Source organism: Vollenhovia emeryi, unplaced genomic scaffold, assembly GCF_000949405.1.
Source record: "Vollenhovia emeryi isolate VEMERY1.0 unplaced genomic scaffold, V.emery_V1.0 DF939120.1, whole genome shotgun sequence".
Classification (NCBI taxonomy): Eukaryota; Metazoa; Arthropoda; class Insecta; order Hymenoptera; family Formicidae; genus Vollenhovia; species Vollenhovia emeryi.
The window spans coordinates 1,144,941-1,165,871 of NW_011967246.1; the positions used below are offsets into that span (position 1 = coordinate 1,144,941).

Here is a 20,931-nt window from a genome sequence, read left to right on the forward strand (position 1 = left end):
TTAAGGCTTAGGGCTTAAATCTCTATTGTAGACTGGGACTAAGTCCCAGTCTACAATAGATGATTTAAGCCCTAAGCTTTAAGAAATTGGCCAATCACGGTCAAGTATGAGAAGAATGCGCGACTGTGATTAGTCAATTTCTTAAGGCTTAGGGCTTAAATCTCTATTGTAGACTGGGACTAAAGCCCGTATCAGACTACGGATTGGGACTGGGATTAGATTGAAATTTAACCAATCACAGTAAAGTTTACTAATCTCAAGTTCAGTAAAGGCCTTTGCACGTAAAAAAGCGTTAACCGTAACCGTAATTTTAGTCCGTAATCGTAGTTTTCAACACGTACAGACAGATGGAGCAACCCAAGTAAAATTCCTAAGGTTACGGACTAAAATTACGTAGGGTCCGTAGGTTATGGACTAAAATTACGGTTACGGTTAATGCTTTTTTACGTGCAAAGGCCTTAACTTTTAAGCCCACTGCAGACGATGCTATTTTTCCTGCTGGATAGCTTGCGATTTACGAAATTACTAGGAATCCTGAGTGCTGAATGGTGCAACGATAGTAATTTATTAGATTGCAAGCAATCCAGCAGGAAAAATAGCATCGTCTGCAGCGGGCTTTACTCTGATTGGTCAAATTTCAATCTAATCCCAATCCCAATCCCAATCCGTGGTCTGATACGGGCTTTACGGCTGCTCTCGCTGCGCATGCGCCAAAAACCCGGCCCATCTACCATCACTGCCATCAGCCCGGGCCGTGAGGTGGCGCGCCCTGTCGGCCGATTTCTTTCAACAAACCCCGCGAGCTGGCGCAGCCTGAAAATGGCGGGAAAGCGGAGTGTGTTGGGATTGGCAGCAATTTCGAAGCCGTATTCAAACAGTCCGGCGCTGGGGGGGCGGCGATTCCTCTCGACGGGATGAGTCGCGGCTGCGAGAATTAACGTCCCTTCAGGCGTCCTCGGCGAGACGAGTGTACGCGCTCAGGCCGTACCGCGATCGCGAACGCTAAACGGCGGCACGCGATAGGATTACTCGGCGGGAGGGAGAGCGGCGGTCGCGCGGCCCGCGAGATCGCGAGATCGTGACGGCCGTTGACTCGCGGACCGGTCGGTGTTGTTTATCACATAGAATTGCTATGTCGTACAACGCGAACGCTCTCGTCCGTTTCGCGATACTGGACAATGCGACGGTCGTGACGTATCCCGGTCGTACACGTATTTCTGCAACAATGGGAACGTGAGTTAGTCCGCCGTCCTAGATACAGCGGGTGATTTCGAGCCGTCCTGCGTGAATCCACGTAACTAGTCGCGCCGTACGCGACGCGAGGATGAGCGGGGACGCGGAGTACAATGTCGCCGGTAGGTACCGGACGGTCAGGAAGCACCTGGACAGCCTGGGGTACAAGCAGGCGCTGTCGTTGGACGCGCTGCCTCTGATAGAGGCCCTGCTGGCCGATCTCGTTCAGACCACCGACAGCCTGAAGCACTTCAAGGCCGTCGCTCAGGAGAACGTCGAGGTCAGTCGCGTGGGGGCTCGCTGGAGAGAACGTTCAGTCGCCGCTCCGAGGCTGTGCTCCGATGTATTCGCCGCCAGCACTGAAAGTGTACACGCGACGCGAACTGCAGATTTTTGCGGTACTGGCGGTGAATGTCGGCACACAGCCTGATAGCGTTTTCGATTTGCTGACTCGACCCGACTCCGAGTCAGAAAATCGAAAACGCTATCATAGAAACATTTGAGTACAGTCTCGCTTGTCTGATCTAATGTAACTTCACGCGAGAGCTGAAATAAAAGGAGAACGGCGCCCCGTGACGTCGCCGCGGTTAATGCGATTGCCGTGAATCACATTGTTTGGTAATCCTTTGAGGGAGCATTTTCGACGTACGATCTAACCGATGGTGTCACCGGCAGGCGTGCAGCCAGCTGCAATTGACGGTTGACCCGTACAAGTGTGACAACGCGAGACTGGTGCGAGAGTGCAACCAGCTGCATTCGGACCTGATCGAGACCAAGGAGGCGCAGCAGAGGCAGGTCAAGGATCTCAAGAGGCAGATATACAAGTTAGAATGTGAGTGCAACGATCTGCAATTGGCGTCCTCGCGTAACATACACAAGATAAAGGAGCTGGAGGCGGAGTCGGCCGCCAAGTCCAAGAAGATATTGGAGCTTCAGGGCAAGTGCCTAAAGCCGACTGTCATTAATGTTGGCCTTGGTAGGTTGTTGTTCCGCTGCGACTGTCGACAGGGCGTCCGACGTTATTATCAGACTTTAACTTTTCTCTTTTTTTACAGCTGCTAAGAAACGCCCCTGTTTTCCTCTTCGACGACCGGTCTTGGAGGCCGAGCCGATGCCAAGGGCAAGGGGCAGCGGCTCACTGCCGAAATTAAGTAGCGCCGAGCCTAAGATAGTAGATATAATAAGCATGGCAGACCACAAGATGAATTGTCTGAGTCAGGAGGTAACGAAATTGCGAGGGGAGCTTTTATTGCAAACAGATACCATAGAGACCCTTGAGAAACAGGTATACTAAGCATCAATACTTGTGCATGCGTGTCTTGAACGTTCTCCGAGAGGGAACAGAAATATTGTGCTTGTTAATCTGCCTTTCTGCATGCTAAGAATTATTGACGCGTGGTAACGACGTGTTTAAAAAGACTAAGCACGTGTCGGTCTCATTAGAACATCGATGTAATATGAACGATCTTTTATATAGCTGGTCACGAAGGAAAAAGAAATAATTCGACTGAGAAAAATGCTGGAAGATGGCCATTCTTACGTTCCAGTTAGCAAGGACTGCGCCTGCAGGAAGATGGAAAAGAAAGCTGGCGCCCACGATGCGGAGATTGGCGAAGTGAGGATACTCCAGCAGGCGAAATTAGAGCTGGAGCAGCAGGTGAAAGGCAAGGAATTCAGTAGAGTAGAGAGATTTTTTTTAACATAATCATTTCGTACGAAAACGTCTGATTCACGTACTCCATTTTTCTTGAATGATGCAGAATCTCTAAATAAACAACATGATGCTATGTCTCAGGCAATGAAACTGGCAGCGCGGAATGAGGAGCTAGAGAAAGAATTAAGAGATATAGATCACGTTGCATTAGCTGTAGAAGCAGACTGCAATTCCGCAGTTAAAGAGAATAACAGGAGAGTTTGTAGGCTCCAGGTAACTACGACGATCGCATTAATGTATAATTTTCAGACAGGTTCTTCATTTTCGCACTCTTATGCTTGTGCAGGAGAAGTTGGAGGACGTCATGATGCAAGTGCATGTCTTGGAGCGCGAGTTAACTGTAGAACGTCGAGAGGTACAAGAGTTGAGAGCAGATCTAGAAGCGTGCAGGCTCGAAAAACGTAATGTTCAACGGACTCTGGAATCTACGTTGGACGAAAAGAAACAGATGTCTGATAGGATCAATCAATTAACAGTCATTGGTACGTTAAAAAGTTGTTTATCTTCAATGTCTTTTCTTTTTACAACCTGGGCTATCGAGAGAGAAGGTGAACGTTTGAAATAATATTGCAGAAAAAAGTTTAAATGATAAATTGGAAAGAGTGACTAAAGAAAACGACTGCCAGAGACAAGATATTGATGAGTTGCAATTTACTAATAAGATTTTAGAAGAACGTATACATAAAAAGAATATCGGGCAAAATAACAAAGGGAACGGTCAGACGCGAGCAAAGGAAAAGGGTGAAAAGAATGATCAGAATAAAGGGACGAAAATGTCGAAAAAAAGAAATGGTATTAATAGTAAACCGATTTTTAAGTGTGCAGCCCAGGAAGATGTTGAATATAAATTTTGATCGAGCTTTTATTTTTAAGAAATCGTTATTGTTGGACGAAAGCAATTTACTGAAAATTCCTTTATCCTTTTCAGCGTTTAAAAATAACAAAGGTGAGAAATATAACGTGGCTGGTCAGACAGCGGCTGGAGATGAGGAAATTATAAAAGATACCAGTAACTTTGATATGCAAAAACGGATTGAAGAAGCAGATTTGCAAATTGCGTCTGTAAGTCGAGAAAGTTGATTTAAATATTTCTCGCAAAATTAGATTTAAAAAAATTGGTTGACAAAACATATTTGTTTTGCAGCTGCAACAGACAATTCAGCGATTGGAACTGGACCGAGACCACTATAGAAAGGAATATATTAACTGTCGGGGTGAACAACGCAGATCGTCTGACAAAGATAACGTAAATATTAAATTTGAAAAAAAAATGCGCGTACAAAGAATTATAATTTTATAGCTTGTGTAACAAATTGTAGGCTGACCTGTGGACACGAATTTGTGAGCTGAAACGTGAATTAAGTGATAAGGAACAAGCTTTAAGCCAAGCGCATCGGGAGAAGGAAGAACTGCGTCGCGAAAAGGAGGATCTAGAAGCGCGATTGCATACTTACAAGAGTCAACAGAGACACAAGTGTATTCCGTGCAGATCGTGCAGTTTGTGTAAGCCCGTTCGTATTTGTACCTGTGCTTCTGGCTCGCCGATATCTACTGGAGACATCAGCACAACGAAGGTACTTGTGAAGGCTACCTTTTGAAAGTGAAACGTGTACGTTTTATTCTTATTTCAATTTCAATTTACGCAGACAATGCTCGAACGGCTGGAACGAGAGCGGGATACGGCCAGAGCGGATGTTGAGCGACTGATAGAGGAACGCGATGCATTACGGGAGAGACTTACGGTAGTGAAAATCGTATAAGTTAAATTAACTTTACATTATCCTATTTTTCGTTGGTTCCCTTTTAGTATACTAAATTAATAATACGAGCTTAACGTTCACACTATTTCATTAATTATATACGTTCGGTAACTGTGAGTGATTAGTATAATTAATACTGACCTGTATAAATTCTTGCTAACGCGGTGTGGATATGGCAATATGTTATAAACGAATGGCTGGATGGTGTCGGGGTATAGATGATGTCGGATACTCACGTGTGCGACCAACTTCGTCTGAAGGAAAGTTTAGCCGAGGCGGAGAATCGCTTGAAACACATAGAGAAAGAACGGCAAGATCTGTTGGTTACTCAGGGCACGAGAAGATCGGCGATAAACGGTCTCGAGGATCAGTTAGGCGACGTGCAAGAAGAACTGCGCCGTACGAAGCAGGAATTAATGGCGCAACGGACGCAATATTTTCAATTACGGTAATATATCCGATTGTATTTGTAGAGATTGCGTGTGTAATTTTGATCTCTCTTTCCATTGCAGTACGTTGCAAGATCAAACGGATCAAGCGCTTGGAGACGCGCAGGTCCAATTGTCGCAGACAGAATCGGAATTGAACAAGGCTATGGATCGCAACAGGAGTAGGGAGCAGCAACAGGTGCAGTTGAACGATCAAATCAAGGAGCTGAAGCAAGAAATAAATACATTGCGCTCGAGTATGACGGTCTTGGACCAAGAGAAAGATCGGCTATTGGTAAACGGAATATTGTAGCTTGTATTTTAAATGTTTCTATAATTATAATTTATAGACAAATAATATTCAATACTACTGGCTATAATTTAATATTGCGAAATTCATATTATTTTCTCAATAAATTTCTTCTGATTGAATTATAACCAGTAGTGTCGAACAATATTAATTGTTTGTTATTTAATTACTGGCGAAGGAAATGATCCTTAATCATGATAATTTATAAAATTGATGATGTTCTATTATTTTTGCAGATGGCATTGGACGAAAAGACGGAGAAGATCGCCACGTTGGAACGAGAATTGGTGCATAAGGATCAACAGACGGAGGGAGTGCAACAACAAATCCGCGATTTACAGCATAAAAATGAGTAAGTACATCTGACGTTTATTTACAACTTTTAAGCTTCTTAAAAAAATTGGCACATGTCTCTCATAAGAAATTCTAGACTTTATAAAGGCCTGTGTCCACGATGCTAGAATTTGGTTCAATTTCTAGTATCGTGAACACAGGCCTTAAGTCACACAAACGATATTTACAATTACTCAAGATATTACTTATCCTATATTAAGAACACAATAAATAAAGCTTCACTTAAACATGTAAGATAAAGTTAAAAACTAATTCGTACAACCTTATGTACAAATCATTATCCAACTTTCTTTCAACTGGAAAGTTTGATGTGTTGAACGATGCACTTTCTTTGCTAGATAAAATAAAACGTTAATGTAATCCGACGAATCTTATAAATTACAAATGCCGCGCAGCGATCTATTGAACTATCGAGCCATTCAGATCACTGATTTGACATTATCGTTGAGAAACTTCGCCAGGCTCACCGTGGGTGGCTGGCAATTGTTCGGCGAGATCAGATTACTGCTGTCCAGCTCTTCGAGAGCTTCACCGGAGCTCTGGACCCTCTTGTAACCAGGTCGGCACTCGCACCTGGCTTTCGGTCGCGATTCTCCCAGTCGCCATAACCGATTTCTCGGTGTTCTCTGTGCGACCAACCATTCTCCCGCGGTACACGGGCCCTGCGTGTACAACTTGTAACAGATCTTGTTGATCCTCACCATGCCTGGCGTGCTCTCGCAGTCTTCGCTCTCGCTCTTCAGGCACTTGCCGACGTCCCTCATGTTGCTGGTACATCCACACACGCCGTTGTAACTGATCCCGTCGAGGGACGGTCTCACGTTGTAATCGTACAGCACCAACTGCCCGTTCGGGCACGGTCCCGGTGTACCGATCTTGTAGCAGGTCTTCTCCTGAGGAAAGTACAGCCTACCGCGTTTGCATGGCACGGGGATGCAGGTCGACGAGTTTATCAGCATGTAGCCGCTCTCGCAGGGTCCCCTCGTGTGCAGTCGATAGCAGAATCCGTCCTTGTACAACACGTGGCCCGACTTGCAAACGCATCTGGCTCGCGTGACATCCTCCTGCGACGCACGAGCGTCCATTGTCACCACGAAGTGGTGTCCTTGCGGACACGGGCCGACGCCGCCTGATAATTCATAATATTACGAGTTCAGAAATTAAGGAGGGAAATTTTAAGACTCGACAGTTAAATTGAAGAAATAAATCGGCACACGCGAATCACAAGTGTGCGTAATAGTGAGAAGGAACAGCGGAATCTCTACCTTTATTAAAAAAATTCTTCAATTAATATTAATTACAAACCTGTATTGTGAAATAATTGTGAAAAACTGTTTCGCTGAGGTATAAAGATTAGGCTAGACACTGAAAATAATTATATTGAACGCTCTCAGGCTGGCTGCTAGAATATCAAAATCCTTTGCAGCGTCATCCTTGATGGTCCTACGTAATTGTTTTTAGATCTGTATCCGGCGTAATTTTTATACGCCTCAACAAAACCGTTTTTTCACCGTTGTTACATCGAATTTTACCCCATCTTTATCTTAAATCCAGGCTGTGTCGCACGATATATACATATCTTACCCAACTGATAGCACATCCCGCTCGGTTCGTGGTAGTGAGGCAATTGAGGATGGCAGCCGCACGTTCCACCCGGCAGAAACAGTTCTCCCGGCTCCGAGCAGGGACCCTTGGTGTAGTGCTCGTGGCAACCGCGACCGTTTCCCAGCCAATGGTACCTGCTCAATTCGCCGCTCGTCGAACACGAACAGGTCGCCAGTCCGTCCTCGCCTGCGACGAGGAGCTCGCCGCGCGGACACGGGCCTCTACTGAGCCTCGCATAGCACTTGCCGTCCCTGGGCCAGTAGATCTCGCCCTGCTCGTTGCAGCTCTCGGGATCGCGACAGACTCCCCATCGTGGCTTCGCGCTGAACAGATCTCTCGTGAGCACACGGGCATTCGCGAACGTAATTAAAAGAAGAAGAAGAAGAAGAGTATTTACCCAGGTTTGTCGGACGTGTCGGGCACGGGTGCGAAGAATTGGCCTTTGGAGCAGGACGCCCTCGTGAATATCGGATGGCACAAAGCGTCCCTGGGCGATTGTGCGGTTCCCGGGGGACATCTGCATTCCGCGATTGTCCCGTTACCGGCCGCCGGGCCCAGCTCCATGGTCTCCGGACACGGGGCGCCGATCTGCCGTAAACGCGAACTATCAGAGGCGAATGATTCCCTCGAGCGAATCTTTTAAAGCAACTGCTGTGTCGTAGGTCAACTAGGCGCGCGAGGGACATACAATTCTTGACCGGGAGAAGAAGATTGGCACCTACCTGGAATATTTTGTAGCACTTGCCGTCAGCCGGCCAGTACAGCAGCTGCCAACCGCGTGGCTGCGCGGCGCAGGGGTTGCTCGAGGGGTCGGCCCACGGCGGCGGCATTATCGCGGTCCTCGCGTTGACCGCCGACAGAAGGCAGATGATGCTCCCTAAGAGGATCCGCATCGCGCTGAAAATCACCGCAGTTACATCACTCACGGATCGTAACAGCCGCGGGCTCGCGAGGGATTCCGCCGCAAGGGACAAGAGTGACACGATTGATTGAAATTGGACACAAATAGGACGGCGGAGAGGACGGAAGGTGTTACCTATCATCTTCATCGGCGATCAGTCGAATGCAAAAGGCAGTTTCACCGAGCGCGCGCCGCGTCGCAGGTGGAGAGCGCGTTCAGCGGAATGTGGCCATTCGAAATGGGAGTATCGCGACAGCGCGAGACGTCGATGCGCGTGTCGTCCTGTGCGTGCGCGCGGAAGAAGGGGCACACATGTGCGCGCGACAAGCGAGGGCGAAATGACCATACTTTCACTGTTTCACTATGGCAATGGCATTGTCCCTGGCGGCACAGGGCTCGGGATGGCGAACATGTGTGCGGAATGAGAATAATGTTTGCCGCGTACAAATGCTTGCCGCGTCGCGAAAAGCAAAAGGTCTTTTCTCTTTTTTCTCTCTCTTTCTTGCCTCCGGTCGCGTTGACCGCGGGAGGATTACGCGAGTATCTTGCGGTTTGAGCCTCCGGTAAATCCCTGCCTGCTCCGAACCGCAGCCTATTCCACCTTTAATCAAATTTATTTAAATCAACGCGGGGCCTCTGTTATTGTTGTATAACTGACTTGTTTACACGGTAAATTTAACGGTGTATTACACGCACCGTTGACTCGGGAAGAAACGCACGGCGTCTCGTGTCTTTTCTTTTCTTCAAAAGTCGAGGAAGTAATTAAACAGCATGAGGTCTTGTCAACGTTTCAGTGCTGATCGAGCTTTCTTCCGCGACTTTCCACGGCGGCCGAGCGTTCTTATTCTCCGCGGTGCGTTTTATTAATCACCTTTTAACGCGGCACTTAGAATTTATCTCGCACGGTTGTCGCTTCAATTAACGCGGCGTATGCCGAAATCATCCTTGCACCTGTCGAGATAATCGCGATCCGCGGCGCGACGTATCATCAACTTTCACGATCGCGATTTGCACAATTTTTGCGCGTGTCAGCTTTTTGCGATGTCGAAGCTTCGGCGTCCTGGTATTACCCGCGTTCTCGCAAATACGCGAGCGAGCGTCGCGCAGGAAAGAGAGGTATTTCCCTCTTCTATCTCTAATTAACGCCGCTGAATCGCTTTAACAATCGAGCGTGAACAAATGGGGGAGGCGAGATCGTTATCCGCGCGTTACGCTCGCGCGTCGCCGTGAGATTCACTCTTGATCGATGCCCGCAGGTGCGAACGCGGTCCGTTACACAATCGTCTAATTAGCGATCATCCAGCGGGAGCGAGAGTTACGTCAGAACTTTCTCGCTTGCAGGATTTCGCTCTCCGTAATAAGCGCAAAGAGACGAGACGGCGAAAAAGCATTTTATCTAATTCGCGCGATAAGCGCGTACAGCCGATGTCTTTTTCCTCGAGAGTGGAGAAAACTCGTTTCCGCCGAGGGACACCCCGAACAGGCACAGGATGCCGGGATTAAGATGTACATGCCTGGCTGAAATCAAGAGTACCCTCAATGATCTCAACGATAATGATCGAATGAGATACCGGAGTGTGCGAGATCGAGATTGCTTTGCAGGCCCGACGAGTCGGCAGGAAAGTCGAGCCTTTGTTTTCTTGTAATTTCCCAAACGTAAATATTATTTCCAATTTCCTTGCTTTTGAATCATTCCTAATGCTTTTAAACGTTTGGAAACCGTTGTGTGGTCAATTCCTAATGATTCTGCAAGTTTAGCTTGCGTCTGACATGGGTCTTCATCGAGTAATGCCCCCAATTCTTCGTCTTCAAACTTTTCCGGCGCGCCAGAGCGTTCTTTATCTTCAACATCAAAATCATTATTTTTGAAGCGTCTAAAACAATCTCTGCATGTTGTTTCCGACAGAGCATGGTCGCCGTACAAGTCTCCACAAGAATTCTATGTGCTTCAGCTGCAGATTTTTTTGAAAAAAAGTAGTGCAGTAAAATTCCCCGCAAATACTCTCTCTTTGGCACAGAATTCGACATGTTTAACTCTATGAAAAACTATGTTGCTTGCACTTCGGCGGAATGACTTAGGGCCAGTTTCACAAACATCGGTTAACTGTTAACTAGGGTTCAGTCGACTCCCTATCTTTTTTCATCTTATTATTTAAGAAGAGACAGCGGATCAATTAACCTTCGGTTAGCAGTTAACCGACGTTTGTGAAACTGGCCCTTATACTGTCATTTCGAGCCTAATGGTGGAGCTTCACGATGAAGTTGGCTGCAGTATTGCCCGATGCAGAAGGGCTGAGGTAACATTTGTCGGGAAACAGCGAGAACTTATTCAAGTCCCCCCTCGTTCAACACAGAATGCCGATCGCATTCTGAACGCGCGCGCCTCTGTAAACAATTTGCGGTATTGTCCTCTCCATACCTAAGGAGATGATTTGTGACCCAACCGAGTGGAGACTTCTCCAGTCAAGTGTACATGCACGGGTGTTCTAGAGACATACGGCAAGTTGGGAAGTAGCTCGTTGCTTGTAACGAAGTTACAGTTACAGTTACTTTTTTTTGAAACTTTAACTTAACTTCGTTACTTTCTCTCCACCTGTAACTGTAACTTAACTTACTTAACTCACAAATAAATCTACCCAAGTGGAGATACACCGATTTTGATGAGTGTCTTGTCAGTTACATTAATAGTTACTTTATATACATATACTTTAAACTTCCACAGATCGCATCAGGCCTTTCATTTGCGCATAAACGCCTTTCTCGGTGCTTTACACTTAAAATGCAGATTTGATACTTTTATTTTCATGGCAAGAAGGTAACTGCGAAGTAACGATTCGTTACTTTTCGAGTAACTGTAACGCGTTACTTTACAAAATTGGTAACTTGTAACTGTAACTATTGTAGTTACATTTTTAGCGAAAAAAAAAACTGTAACTAGATACTTTTATAAAGTAACTTTCCCAAGCCTGATTGTCCAGTATGATTCTTCTCCGACAAGCTCTCGACGAGAGGACGGAAGGCATGCCTGAGATTCACGAGTCTCGTCCTCGATCGAAAGCCGCCACCATCGTGAATTCCTGTTATTCGATGTGTCCTTACTGCCGCCTGCCCCGACGGCATTCCCTTTAGGTATGCCAATAATTTATGCAACGTGTTGCATAACTACATTACATCTTTTTTTATTACGGCGGTTAACGAAGTTTCATCGTGCATTGCGTATGCGTGTCTGCAGTGATAATACCACGATAATAAGAGGAATTCTATAATACTTCCGTGAGAAATTCTTATTTTAAGGCGCACTGCGAAATTACGGGGCAATAACACTTATCTCTAGGTTCCTTTTCTCATCGTTAGATCAATAAATGATTTTTTTATTCTCTTTCGTGATTATCTACGTTTCGATCTACTTTGATGTGAATTTCTCTTTGTGAATTTTAATTATGACTCGAGGGAAGTTAGTTCTTTCGTGGGCCTGGATAGCTGGAAGAATTCTCCCGGCAAGCGGAAGGTCCCATATGCGCAGGTTCGAGTCCTGGTTTAGTCCTAGCCCGTTATTTTTTTGGGAGAAAAATTAATAAGTGGCGCATTTCAGTGCCTACACCCCTATTTATTACTATAGAATATATGGTACTCCATTTATCAAAAAATATGCCTCACAATCAGTGGTCAAATTGGTGAGACGCCCGTCTAGAGTGTAGGGAAGTCCAGGTTCAAACCCTGGCTGAGGTAATATTTTTCGCAATAAATTTCTTTAATTAGAATTTGCCAGTTAGCGTCGTTTAGCAATTTTTCTACATTGGTTAAAATCATGTACTGGCGTCAAATAATTCTTTACGATATTTCACTTGCCTTGCGTTTATCGCTGCACGCCGCTTGTTCAATGAGGCTGATGTGGTAACTCAATTTTCGTATTTTCATATCCACATGTGTCTCTTAAGACATCAAAGGTCGAATTGCTTCGTAGAGAAAGGAAGGGTTTTTCTAGATTTCCATGCTGCAGCCACATGTTCTACGCAATAATTCATTCTCATTTTCTTCGTCTATTTCCAATTCAAGCTACACAGTAGACGGTGCCAAATGGGAATGACAAATCAAGTGAGAATTTAAAACATTTTAAGTTATTTCCTGATTATCCGCTTCTGACCGCGGATAGTCGATTCATTCAAACCGCGAGAAGACGTACGTTCAATCTCTTCTTTTCTATACAATCGGGCGTATTAAAAAATCATTTTATATAGCTTAAAGTTAGCAGAGAACAATATACTTTCTTGGAAAAGAAATCCTTTTAAATTGATTGTATTTTTTTTTCAAATACATCCGCCTCCTTAAACAATATATGTTCCGCATCGTGTAAAATAATCTCGACTCGTGTAACATAAGTGCACTAATTGAAATACAAACTAATGGAAATACAAACTTGATTCCAGAAGACGTTACGGTTACTTATACGTAGCTTTTAACGTATAATCCCGCGTCTTTAATAAGATTGTAACAGCGAAGCAAATTATAGCAGTCTCCCAGGCCCGCGACACTTTTGTGACGCGTTTATTATATATTATTCATTCGTCATGATTTTACTTTCTTCGCCAGATGCACTTTCTCCGCCTTCCGTGTCGTTAAGTTGTAATAACCAGTTATTACCCGAGTCACTCGTCTTACACGCGCGTACACGCACACGCACGTGGGCCGCCCGCGCGTTCGCGACTCGCCTCACGGAATTCTAGGATGTTTCGAATTGCTTTGATTATCATTAGAATCGCGCTTATATAATCACGCGTGCTCGCGCCTCGGAAGCGCGGATTTACGTTTCCCGCTGAAAAGAAAGTGTCCGCTGATACGTTATAATCGATCTGCGCCGCGCAGAGATCACGCAATACAAACAACGCGATCACGTAACGTCGATCGCCCGCGCGATACTCTTTTCTTCGGTTTTTTTTGTTCGACGAGGCAAACGCAAAGAAAGTATTATTCGTTTAATTTCCCTCGGGGCTTCGGCACGTGACGTGAATTTTCAGCCGGCGAATGTGGGAGCCGTTCGCGCACAATTTCCTTAATTGTTATTAGAAGACCGCGGGGCTCGTCACGTCGTTGAGTCGTCCTCTCGCATCCGACGATCGCAGCTCTGATACAGTGAAAGGATTTCTATCGATTCGTTTAACCTTTCGAAGATCTATGCGATCGCCGCTTGCTATTCGATCGGACTGGACGTAAGCCATTTGTTGTAAACAGGGTTGTGCGGCAAATTTCGCGATTACAATTGCTTATGTATTGTTTGTACGATATGACGAATGTCACTATTCCTTGGTGATTGTCGTGTGGACAATACAATGCAAATTATTATAAATTAAATAATTGTTTCCTTTTTACAACTTCGGTGTTTCTTTGACCGTATCTGGCGTTTATTGTACGCAGCTCGCAACGTTTCGACCATGGTTTGTGGTCCTTATCGAACTGCGAACTAACAATAAGAGATAAAAAATATAATATAAATGTAAACTTTCAATTAACACGAGATTGAAGTATCTAAACAGAGTCGAAGGTAGTTGGAATGAGACCGGCAAAGTGAAAGAACTAAGTGTTTGTTTTTAAACTGTACTTTTACGAACGGTCCTACAGAAATGGAAAGGTACACGGAGAGAAGTTTCCCTCAAATTTATCCTGAAAATTATGCGATCGTGAGATAATATGGCATTTTAAAGAACTTTATGAGTTTTTTAAGTTTCACCATACATTTTATATACTAGTAAATGTATATCTAAGAGCAATTACTAGTGAAATGCATGGTAAAATTCCAACACCCTCTCATAAAATTCTTCGAAATGCCGCGTTGTCCCACGATTATATAACTTTCAGGATAACTTTTAAAGGAAAATTCTCTCCTTGTAGTTTTACACCAGATTAGATCAATTATAACTTATTAATAAACTACAGTGGTGCTAATATAGAAACAATATTACTTATATTGAGTTGTTAAACGATAAAAAGCAATATTACTTATCGTCAGTTCGCGGTATGCGTACGATAATACAATTGTTCATGTTTTTCATAAAATATGAACTAATCGAGATCTTCAGAACCATCGTTAATTTCCCTAAAAAATCGCACCCATTCTAAAAACAATAATTGCAAACGAGGCATAAAATTGCCGATATTTCTGATGAAATATAAACGTTCCACAGATTACTCGTTGTTCGCACGACTCGAAACGTAATTTACATTGTAGCTGTAAATTATTACATTTCACGCGCAAACGCCCAATCCTGGTTGCAAGCACAATACACCTTCGCCGAACTAGTCTCGTTGATACGAAAATCTCGCTCACCTTATCATCGACGTCTCCATGGCGTTGCTGCTCGTCAGCGACGATCCGCTGTCACTGTATCTCGCGAATTATCCGTCCTCTCAGTTCACCACTCGGTCCATCCCTCATATCAGAGGCTCGCGTCAGGTTTCGCGTCGTGGCCGTGCATCGGTCTTATCGCCGCGGAAAGCTCGGCGAGACTGGCCCGCGCACGTCCCGGCTCCACGGCTCTAGGCTGTTACCTAACACGACCGTGCCGGGGGACCGAATCCGCCGAAGCGCGATGGACATCCTCCTCCATTCCAGCCCCAGTGCGTAATCCGCGTCCGGGAGGGAAAACCGTCCTGGCGTACCTTCCGCGATGATAAAGGCTCTCTCCTCCTTCCTTGTCGCACGCCTTTCGCGGTTCCACGCCTGGCACCCGGATCGGGCGTGATCTACGCACGATTATCCGCGAGCGAGCTCTAATTCGTCATCCGTAAAAATCCCATGAATTGACGTAACGCAATGGCACTTTGCGCCTTTTGTCCCACGGAAATTTTCATTCACGTCCGCCCGCTCTCGGGTCAACCGTGCGATACGCGTTTGTGTTTTTTGGAGGGAGGCAGAGAGTCATATTCACGACGATCCCGCACTACTGGGCTTTCTCATATCCTCTTACGGTATCAAATCCGGATGTGAGTGCAAACGTGTGCATTCGCGCCCCTCGCTTCTCTGCGCGTGCAGCTGCGAGGGAGGAGACAAATCAATATTCCGCGCGTGGGATTTCGAGATGTAGCCTGAAACGTAGATCCAGTGAGATCATCAACGATTCGATTCCATTTGTCGAACGGGACTCCTCGACGAGCGTCGTCCACGCAGTTGCATAGAGAGTGTCCTGATCTACGTCGCTCGAACTGCAATGACTTTAAATCCGATGAACGTTTCAGGGAAATCGTCGAGAAAATCGCGAATACCCGCGGCAACGAAACCGGTTTCGACGAATTTATCTCTCTCTCTTTTTTTTTTTTTTCGCAATGATCGCGATTGCTCTGCCGCTGAGCCTCTCCAAGGTTTTCCCAAAAATCGCCATTGCGACACTTCCAGCGTTGCGTCTCTGTTAGACTTTCGTCGGACCTCCCGAAACGCCGATCAGCCGGCGATCGTCACGGCCCGCGCAACGGCGCGTGGGTTTCTTTATGAACTGTTGCATAATTCGGCATCTCGTACCCGGAGCCGAACCCGGTAACGGGAAACGCATAACCGTCTCTGGCATTCATTCAGCCCCGATACGAAGAGGCGGGCGCGAGCGGATCATTGCCACGTTTCTCACGAAACTGTCGTCGTTACGTCATTATCTTAAACTGCGGCCTTGAGAAATTACGAGACCGCACCAAACCGGGCTCATTCTGTCGAGACGTGTAAGGACTTTCCGCATTTTTTTTTTTCCAGTAAACAACGTAGTAAACCCTCGTGTGACGCGCGGGATGGAATCCGTCCCTGTGTCCACGATGCTAGAGCTTGGTCCAATTGGAGCACTATTGCAGCAGCATATTTCTGAGACTAAATCAAGTAAAAAAGTCCTGTACTATTTCCCCCCACCCCCCCCCCGACAAACAGTTATCGAGATATCATGAGCTAAACATTGAAAAAGTTATAAATTTTCTCTTGAATACCTCAAAAAGTAATAGGCAAATCAAGAAATGTTTCAGACAAGGTTAAAGTAATGACACCATCTTATGTCCTCCTCGAAACCCTACAACTTTTGTCTGAGGCATTTTCCGCTATCACCTCTACCTGAGGAGATATTATTGTGTACGGATTAAAGTGGCCCACCCTGTATAGTAGGACCTAAGACAATAAAAGAACTGCAAGTACAAAATTTACTCCTACTTTAAAACTGATAGTGCCGGAAATTTCTGCTTTTGCCAATTTAGCATTAAAGTAGGTCCTTTTAAGTAGGGGCTAAAGTAAATTTTTAGAATTAAAGATTCAAGGAAGGAGTAAAAAAATATAATGTCATCAAAGTAGGTTATTGCTGGGCTAGGTGTATAGATCAGCTATAAGTGGGTGTAAATTATCCTTAAAGGTGTCAAAATAGCACAAAAATCTCGACTCGGGTATAATAAAATAAAATCTTAATATTGATATGTCTAGCGATTATAAGACTTACAAAATTTGGAATTTCGTAAATTTGATTGACGACACGCTAAACGATCGCGTCGTTCGCTCGGATAATTTCAGGTTGGGATTACGGTTCCTTCTTTCACGCATCGTATCCTCGCCTCTTCTTACGTAACTTCGCTTTCGAGGAAACGTGCAATGCCCTTTGCCTATAACGGTAATGCTGTACAAACTAGAGAATCTACGAAAGGGCGCGCCTATGCCTCTCCACGTGGTCTCACGAGCCGACTGTGAATAACAAAGGCGGCTCGTGTGTCTTCGTCGAGCTGTCGTGAATCGCTCACGCTGTTCGAGAAACGAAGGACATAAAACTTTGACTTTGTTTCTTCGTAATTTTAAAACAGTGAGAATTCGGCATACAACATCGTGTAATGACATGTTGAAAATAGCACTCAGATTTTTATAGATAATACATTTACCTCCGGGTTCGGGATCGACGATTCTCATATGCCGGTGAAAAGGAACCTACGGTGTCAAAAGAACTGATAAAATGATCTGTATAGCATCCATACGGACCATTTTTTGACTAAACACTCTTTGAACTTGTATTTAAGACAAAGTTAAATATAAAAATTGACTATAAACAGGCCTTAGTGCGCACTAGTGCAAGCATCGAATTCGCTATCGCGACTAAATATTAGCTGTCCATATTTCACAACTGAAATTTAGTTGCCTGCAGTTTTTGACCACGGCAGCTACATTTTCCTTCCCGTATGCGTAACATATTGTACCTTCCTTAGAACGGTTGTCTGTAACGGACCTAGTGTCGCTCATCGCTCAATTTTAACATGCCCGGCTTCGTCAGGCAATCGTGGAAAGGAACAGCGAGGGGTCCAGTGACCCTGCTCCTCAGGGCAATGCATCCTCTGACTCATCTTTCCAGGAAAAGCTTAAGCTTTCGGAGAATTTTAAGACGCTGTTTCATGCGAACCTTGTCACGGACGTGCGTTGTGTTTTTACAAAAATTGACTGTACCGAACTTGATTACGGAGACATCTGCTATCTAAAATTCAATCAGAGCGTTATATCACTGAAAACAGTGAATATTCGCTGATGCATAATTAAGTATAACGCTCTTCTTATTCTCCTTTATCGAATTAAAAAAAAGATTGACCTACTATACTATACTATATTGAGACGAGAGTAACATGTACAATAAGTTTATATGTTCTTCCGATTAGAAAATAAATTTTCCCTCCATCTTACAACGCACGAAGTTGGCACCACGATATTCGACAAAAGACGATACTATCATTTTATTCTAGATTTTAGAATTTTTCATTTTCTTTCTAACAGCGCGAAGTCGTTAATATCGAACAGTTGCGGCCTCTTTTCCGCAATGCCTATCGGGTTTCTCGAAACACGGTGTGCTTCACTTCTCTTTTAGATTCGTAGTGAATGAAGATTTGCAATTTAGAAATATACTTACATTTGTTTTCACCAACTATTGAGGTAAAATCTCTAATTTTAGTAATTAGAATTTAAGTAACAACGATTTTTGTTTCGAAACATAGTCTCGATTGAACAGAATTAATCGTTAATTTAATCAATACCAATTAAGTTAGTCAGTTAAGTTGCTCGCTCTTGATTCCTCGGTGTATTGTAATAGAAAGAAATGAGTCATTTAAAAAAAGTGTATTCTACTTGATAAGGACCTGTAACTTGGTCGAAACGTTGCAGCTTGTTTCTTAATAAATTAATCTCTTGCCGGGTTGGTCGACGATAAGTTTGCGATTTAGTTTTATTCGTCACTGGCGACAATAAGTACCGCTGCATTGGTAAAGACGCTCGTTTTCCGTGTGAGCGCCGATTTCGTAGCGGATTAAACGGGTCTTCGATATGAAACTTGTGCCGTTATTCCGACCGGAATACCGAGTGGAAAATACGATATTTGTTGGGCCATCGTGCGTGTGGCTTTCACATTTGATGCGCCGTGGCAAAAAGCGCATCGCGCCGATTGTTAATATTTAAATCGTGCAAATTTCGGCGAGAGATTCGCCGCGACAGGTGAATCGTGCGTTTTACAGCACGCGCAATTGGTTTTGTACCTCGTAAGGCTTCGTGATTAAACCGGCGCGAAGTCAATTGCCAAGTCGATCAAGTTCCGATTGTCACGAGGGACATCCTTGCATACATTAACGGAACGTTTGTGGAGCACCCGCGATGCTTTCTATGGCACTTTTTCTTTCGCGCTATCGTCGCGGCTGCGAAAACTTTCCTTCTGGCGCCGCGCGGAAAGAGAGAGTGAGACGTGAACTCGAGACATCAAGGGGGAAACAAGGCGCGATAATTGAGCGACGAACAGCCGATCGAGTTGTCTTGTCTCGCAATTTCAAAAGTTTACATTATCAAGCCCGAGTGATTCGCGGGATTTCCATGTTCTGCGTTTACAGTCTCGGAATGCCCGTGTACCGGATGTTCCGCGTCGGAAGGTGCAAGTATAGAGAAAAAGCCTGGTAGCTCGCTACCGGAATCGCATTTATATGGCTTCAAATTTCATCATCGCTCACGACGGCGGCCCGTAGAGGAGAAATTCACTCGTCGCAAGTCCGTGGAAATAGAAATCATTTCTTCGAGCATTCGCGAGTGCATTCTTCTGTAACATCCGTGACATAATTTCCATCGTCATTATCGCGAGATGATAATCCGCCCTGAGGCGTGACGGACGCGTCGCCGCGAGGGCATGCACGCGATCAAACCATGAGAAAATTGATTATATATATTGAGTCCGCGACATTACCCTCGCGTATTATCGAGGTAATGAGATAAATTTTCCGGCCAGTTGAGGCTACGTCGACGCAATAATGGGACTCCCATTTGAACTCTTAAGAAATTCTGTTAAATCCCGCACTCAGTGAGATTTTAAAGTTTTGCCATCAGTGACTAAAATTCGCCTTCTTCTTTTTTTTCCGAAAACGCACACGGTTCCGCTGATTAATATTCAATATTAATTTCAATTAGGATTGAGAAAGTTACTTTATAAAAGTATTCAGTTGCAGCTACGGTCTTTTCGCTAAAAATGTAACTACCTGGGAAAAAATGTATACAGGGTGTCCCATTTTAACTTGGACAGTAAAATATCTCAAAAACTTAAGCCCAGCAAAGAAAAATGTTTCAGACAAAAGTCGTATGGTTTCGAGAGGGACATAAGATGGTGTCCTTAATTTGGCCTAGAATAGTTGATTCAGACTCACGTCTGAAACATTTTAGTTTGATGGGCTTAGTTTTTGAGATATTTCATTGCCCAAGTTAAAATGGGACACCCTGTATATTTAATCATATCTGGCAATGAGTAAAACTAACTCAGATATAAGCAGTTATGAATTTTGTCCCTAGCCAATCATATACAGCGTAAATGTAAGTTAGATATCGTTTGATAACATACAAATATGTTGGAAATATTTACAAGATTTATTTTAATACTTTATAAATATTATATACATAGTTTTTTATAGTTTTATAAAGATTATAAAAATATCTATGAAATATTTTGATAAATATTGATAAAGTATTGAAATAAATCTTTTAAATATTTCGAACATATTTGTGTGTTGTCTAACGATATCTAACCCACATTTACGCTGTGTATGATTGGCTAGGGACAGAATTCATGTCTGCTTATATTTAAGTTAGATATACTCACAAGGGGAGGACCAACATCTGTCCTCTCCGATTTTAATGAGCTTGATATATGTTGTAATACTACACCTCCCTTAATGATAGATAAAACCATTCGACGCACCTCTCAAGCATTCGCGAGAAAAATTTATTTAAAATTGTCCACATGCGTATGTACCGAGTCGCTCACAAAATTTTCACCGAGCTTCGGTATATACGACATGTATATACGACACACAAGCAACTACAGACTTTGTGGCCGCGGTTCGATTTACGTTACAAGCGACGAGCGCGAATCGGCCCGCGGCCACAGATAGACTGTGCGGACAAGCTCATTAAAATGGTACAGGACTTTTCTGTTCATCTCGATCCCTTCTTTCTCACGAGCGTTGTCACAAATGTTGTGACTCACCCTGTATAAATTCATGTAGAATTACTATACATATGTATATGTATGTATGTATTTTATGTAATGTGAGCGACTCGGTACATACGCATGTGGACAATTTTAAATAAATTTTTCTCGCGAATGCTTGAGAGGTGC

The 20,931-nt window shown here is 44.3% G+C and overlaps 2 protein-coding genes across 2 annotated transcripts in view; one reads left to right on the plus strand and one right to left on the minus strand.

The window, feature by feature from the left end:
- The first annotated feature begins 643 nt into the window (after positions 1 to 643).
- LOC105570446 (centrosomal protein of 135 kDa) overlaps positions 644 to 20,931 on the plus strand; it is a 24,855-nt gene continuing 4,567 nt past the window's right edge. The window contains exons 1-13 of the mRNA XM_012027638.1: positions 644 to 1,513; positions 1,909 to 2,209; positions 2,289 to 2,518; positions 2,711 to 2,897; positions 2,994 to 3,160; positions 3,234 to 3,429; positions 3,876 to 4,009; positions 4,092 to 4,193; positions 4,267 to 4,521; positions 4,594 to 4,689; positions 4,926 to 5,155; positions 5,220 to 5,430; positions 5,682 to 5,797. Of these exons, the coding sequence (XP_011883028.1) occupies positions 1,325 to 1,513; positions 1,909 to 2,209; positions 2,289 to 2,518; positions 2,711 to 2,897; positions 2,994 to 3,160; positions 3,234 to 3,429; positions 3,876 to 4,009; positions 4,092 to 4,193; positions 4,267 to 4,521; positions 4,594 to 4,689; positions 4,926 to 5,155; positions 5,220 to 5,430; positions 5,682 to 5,797 (2,414 nt within the window). The 5' untranslated portion in view covers positions 644 to 1,324. The remainder of the gene's footprint in view (positions 1,514 to 1,908; positions 2,210 to 2,288; positions 2,519 to 2,710; positions 2,898 to 2,993; positions 3,161 to 3,233; positions 3,430 to 3,875; positions 4,010 to 4,091; positions 4,194 to 4,266; positions 4,522 to 4,593; positions 4,690 to 4,925; positions 5,156 to 5,219; positions 5,431 to 5,681; positions 5,798 to 20,931) is intronic.
- LOC105570445 lies at positions 5,806 to 15,096 on the minus strand. The gene is made up of 5 exons (XM_012027637.1): positions 14,628 to 15,096; positions 8,127 to 8,301; positions 7,802 to 7,992; positions 7,384 to 7,727; positions 5,806 to 6,928 (listed from the first exon to the last, which is right to left on the minus strand). The coding sequence occupies exons 1-5, from the start codon at positions 14,645 to 14,647 to the stop codon at positions 6,219 to 6,221; spliced, it is 1,440 nt and encodes a 479-aa protein (XP_011883027.1). The 5' UTR covers positions 14,648 to 15,096; the 3' UTR covers positions 5,806 to 6,218.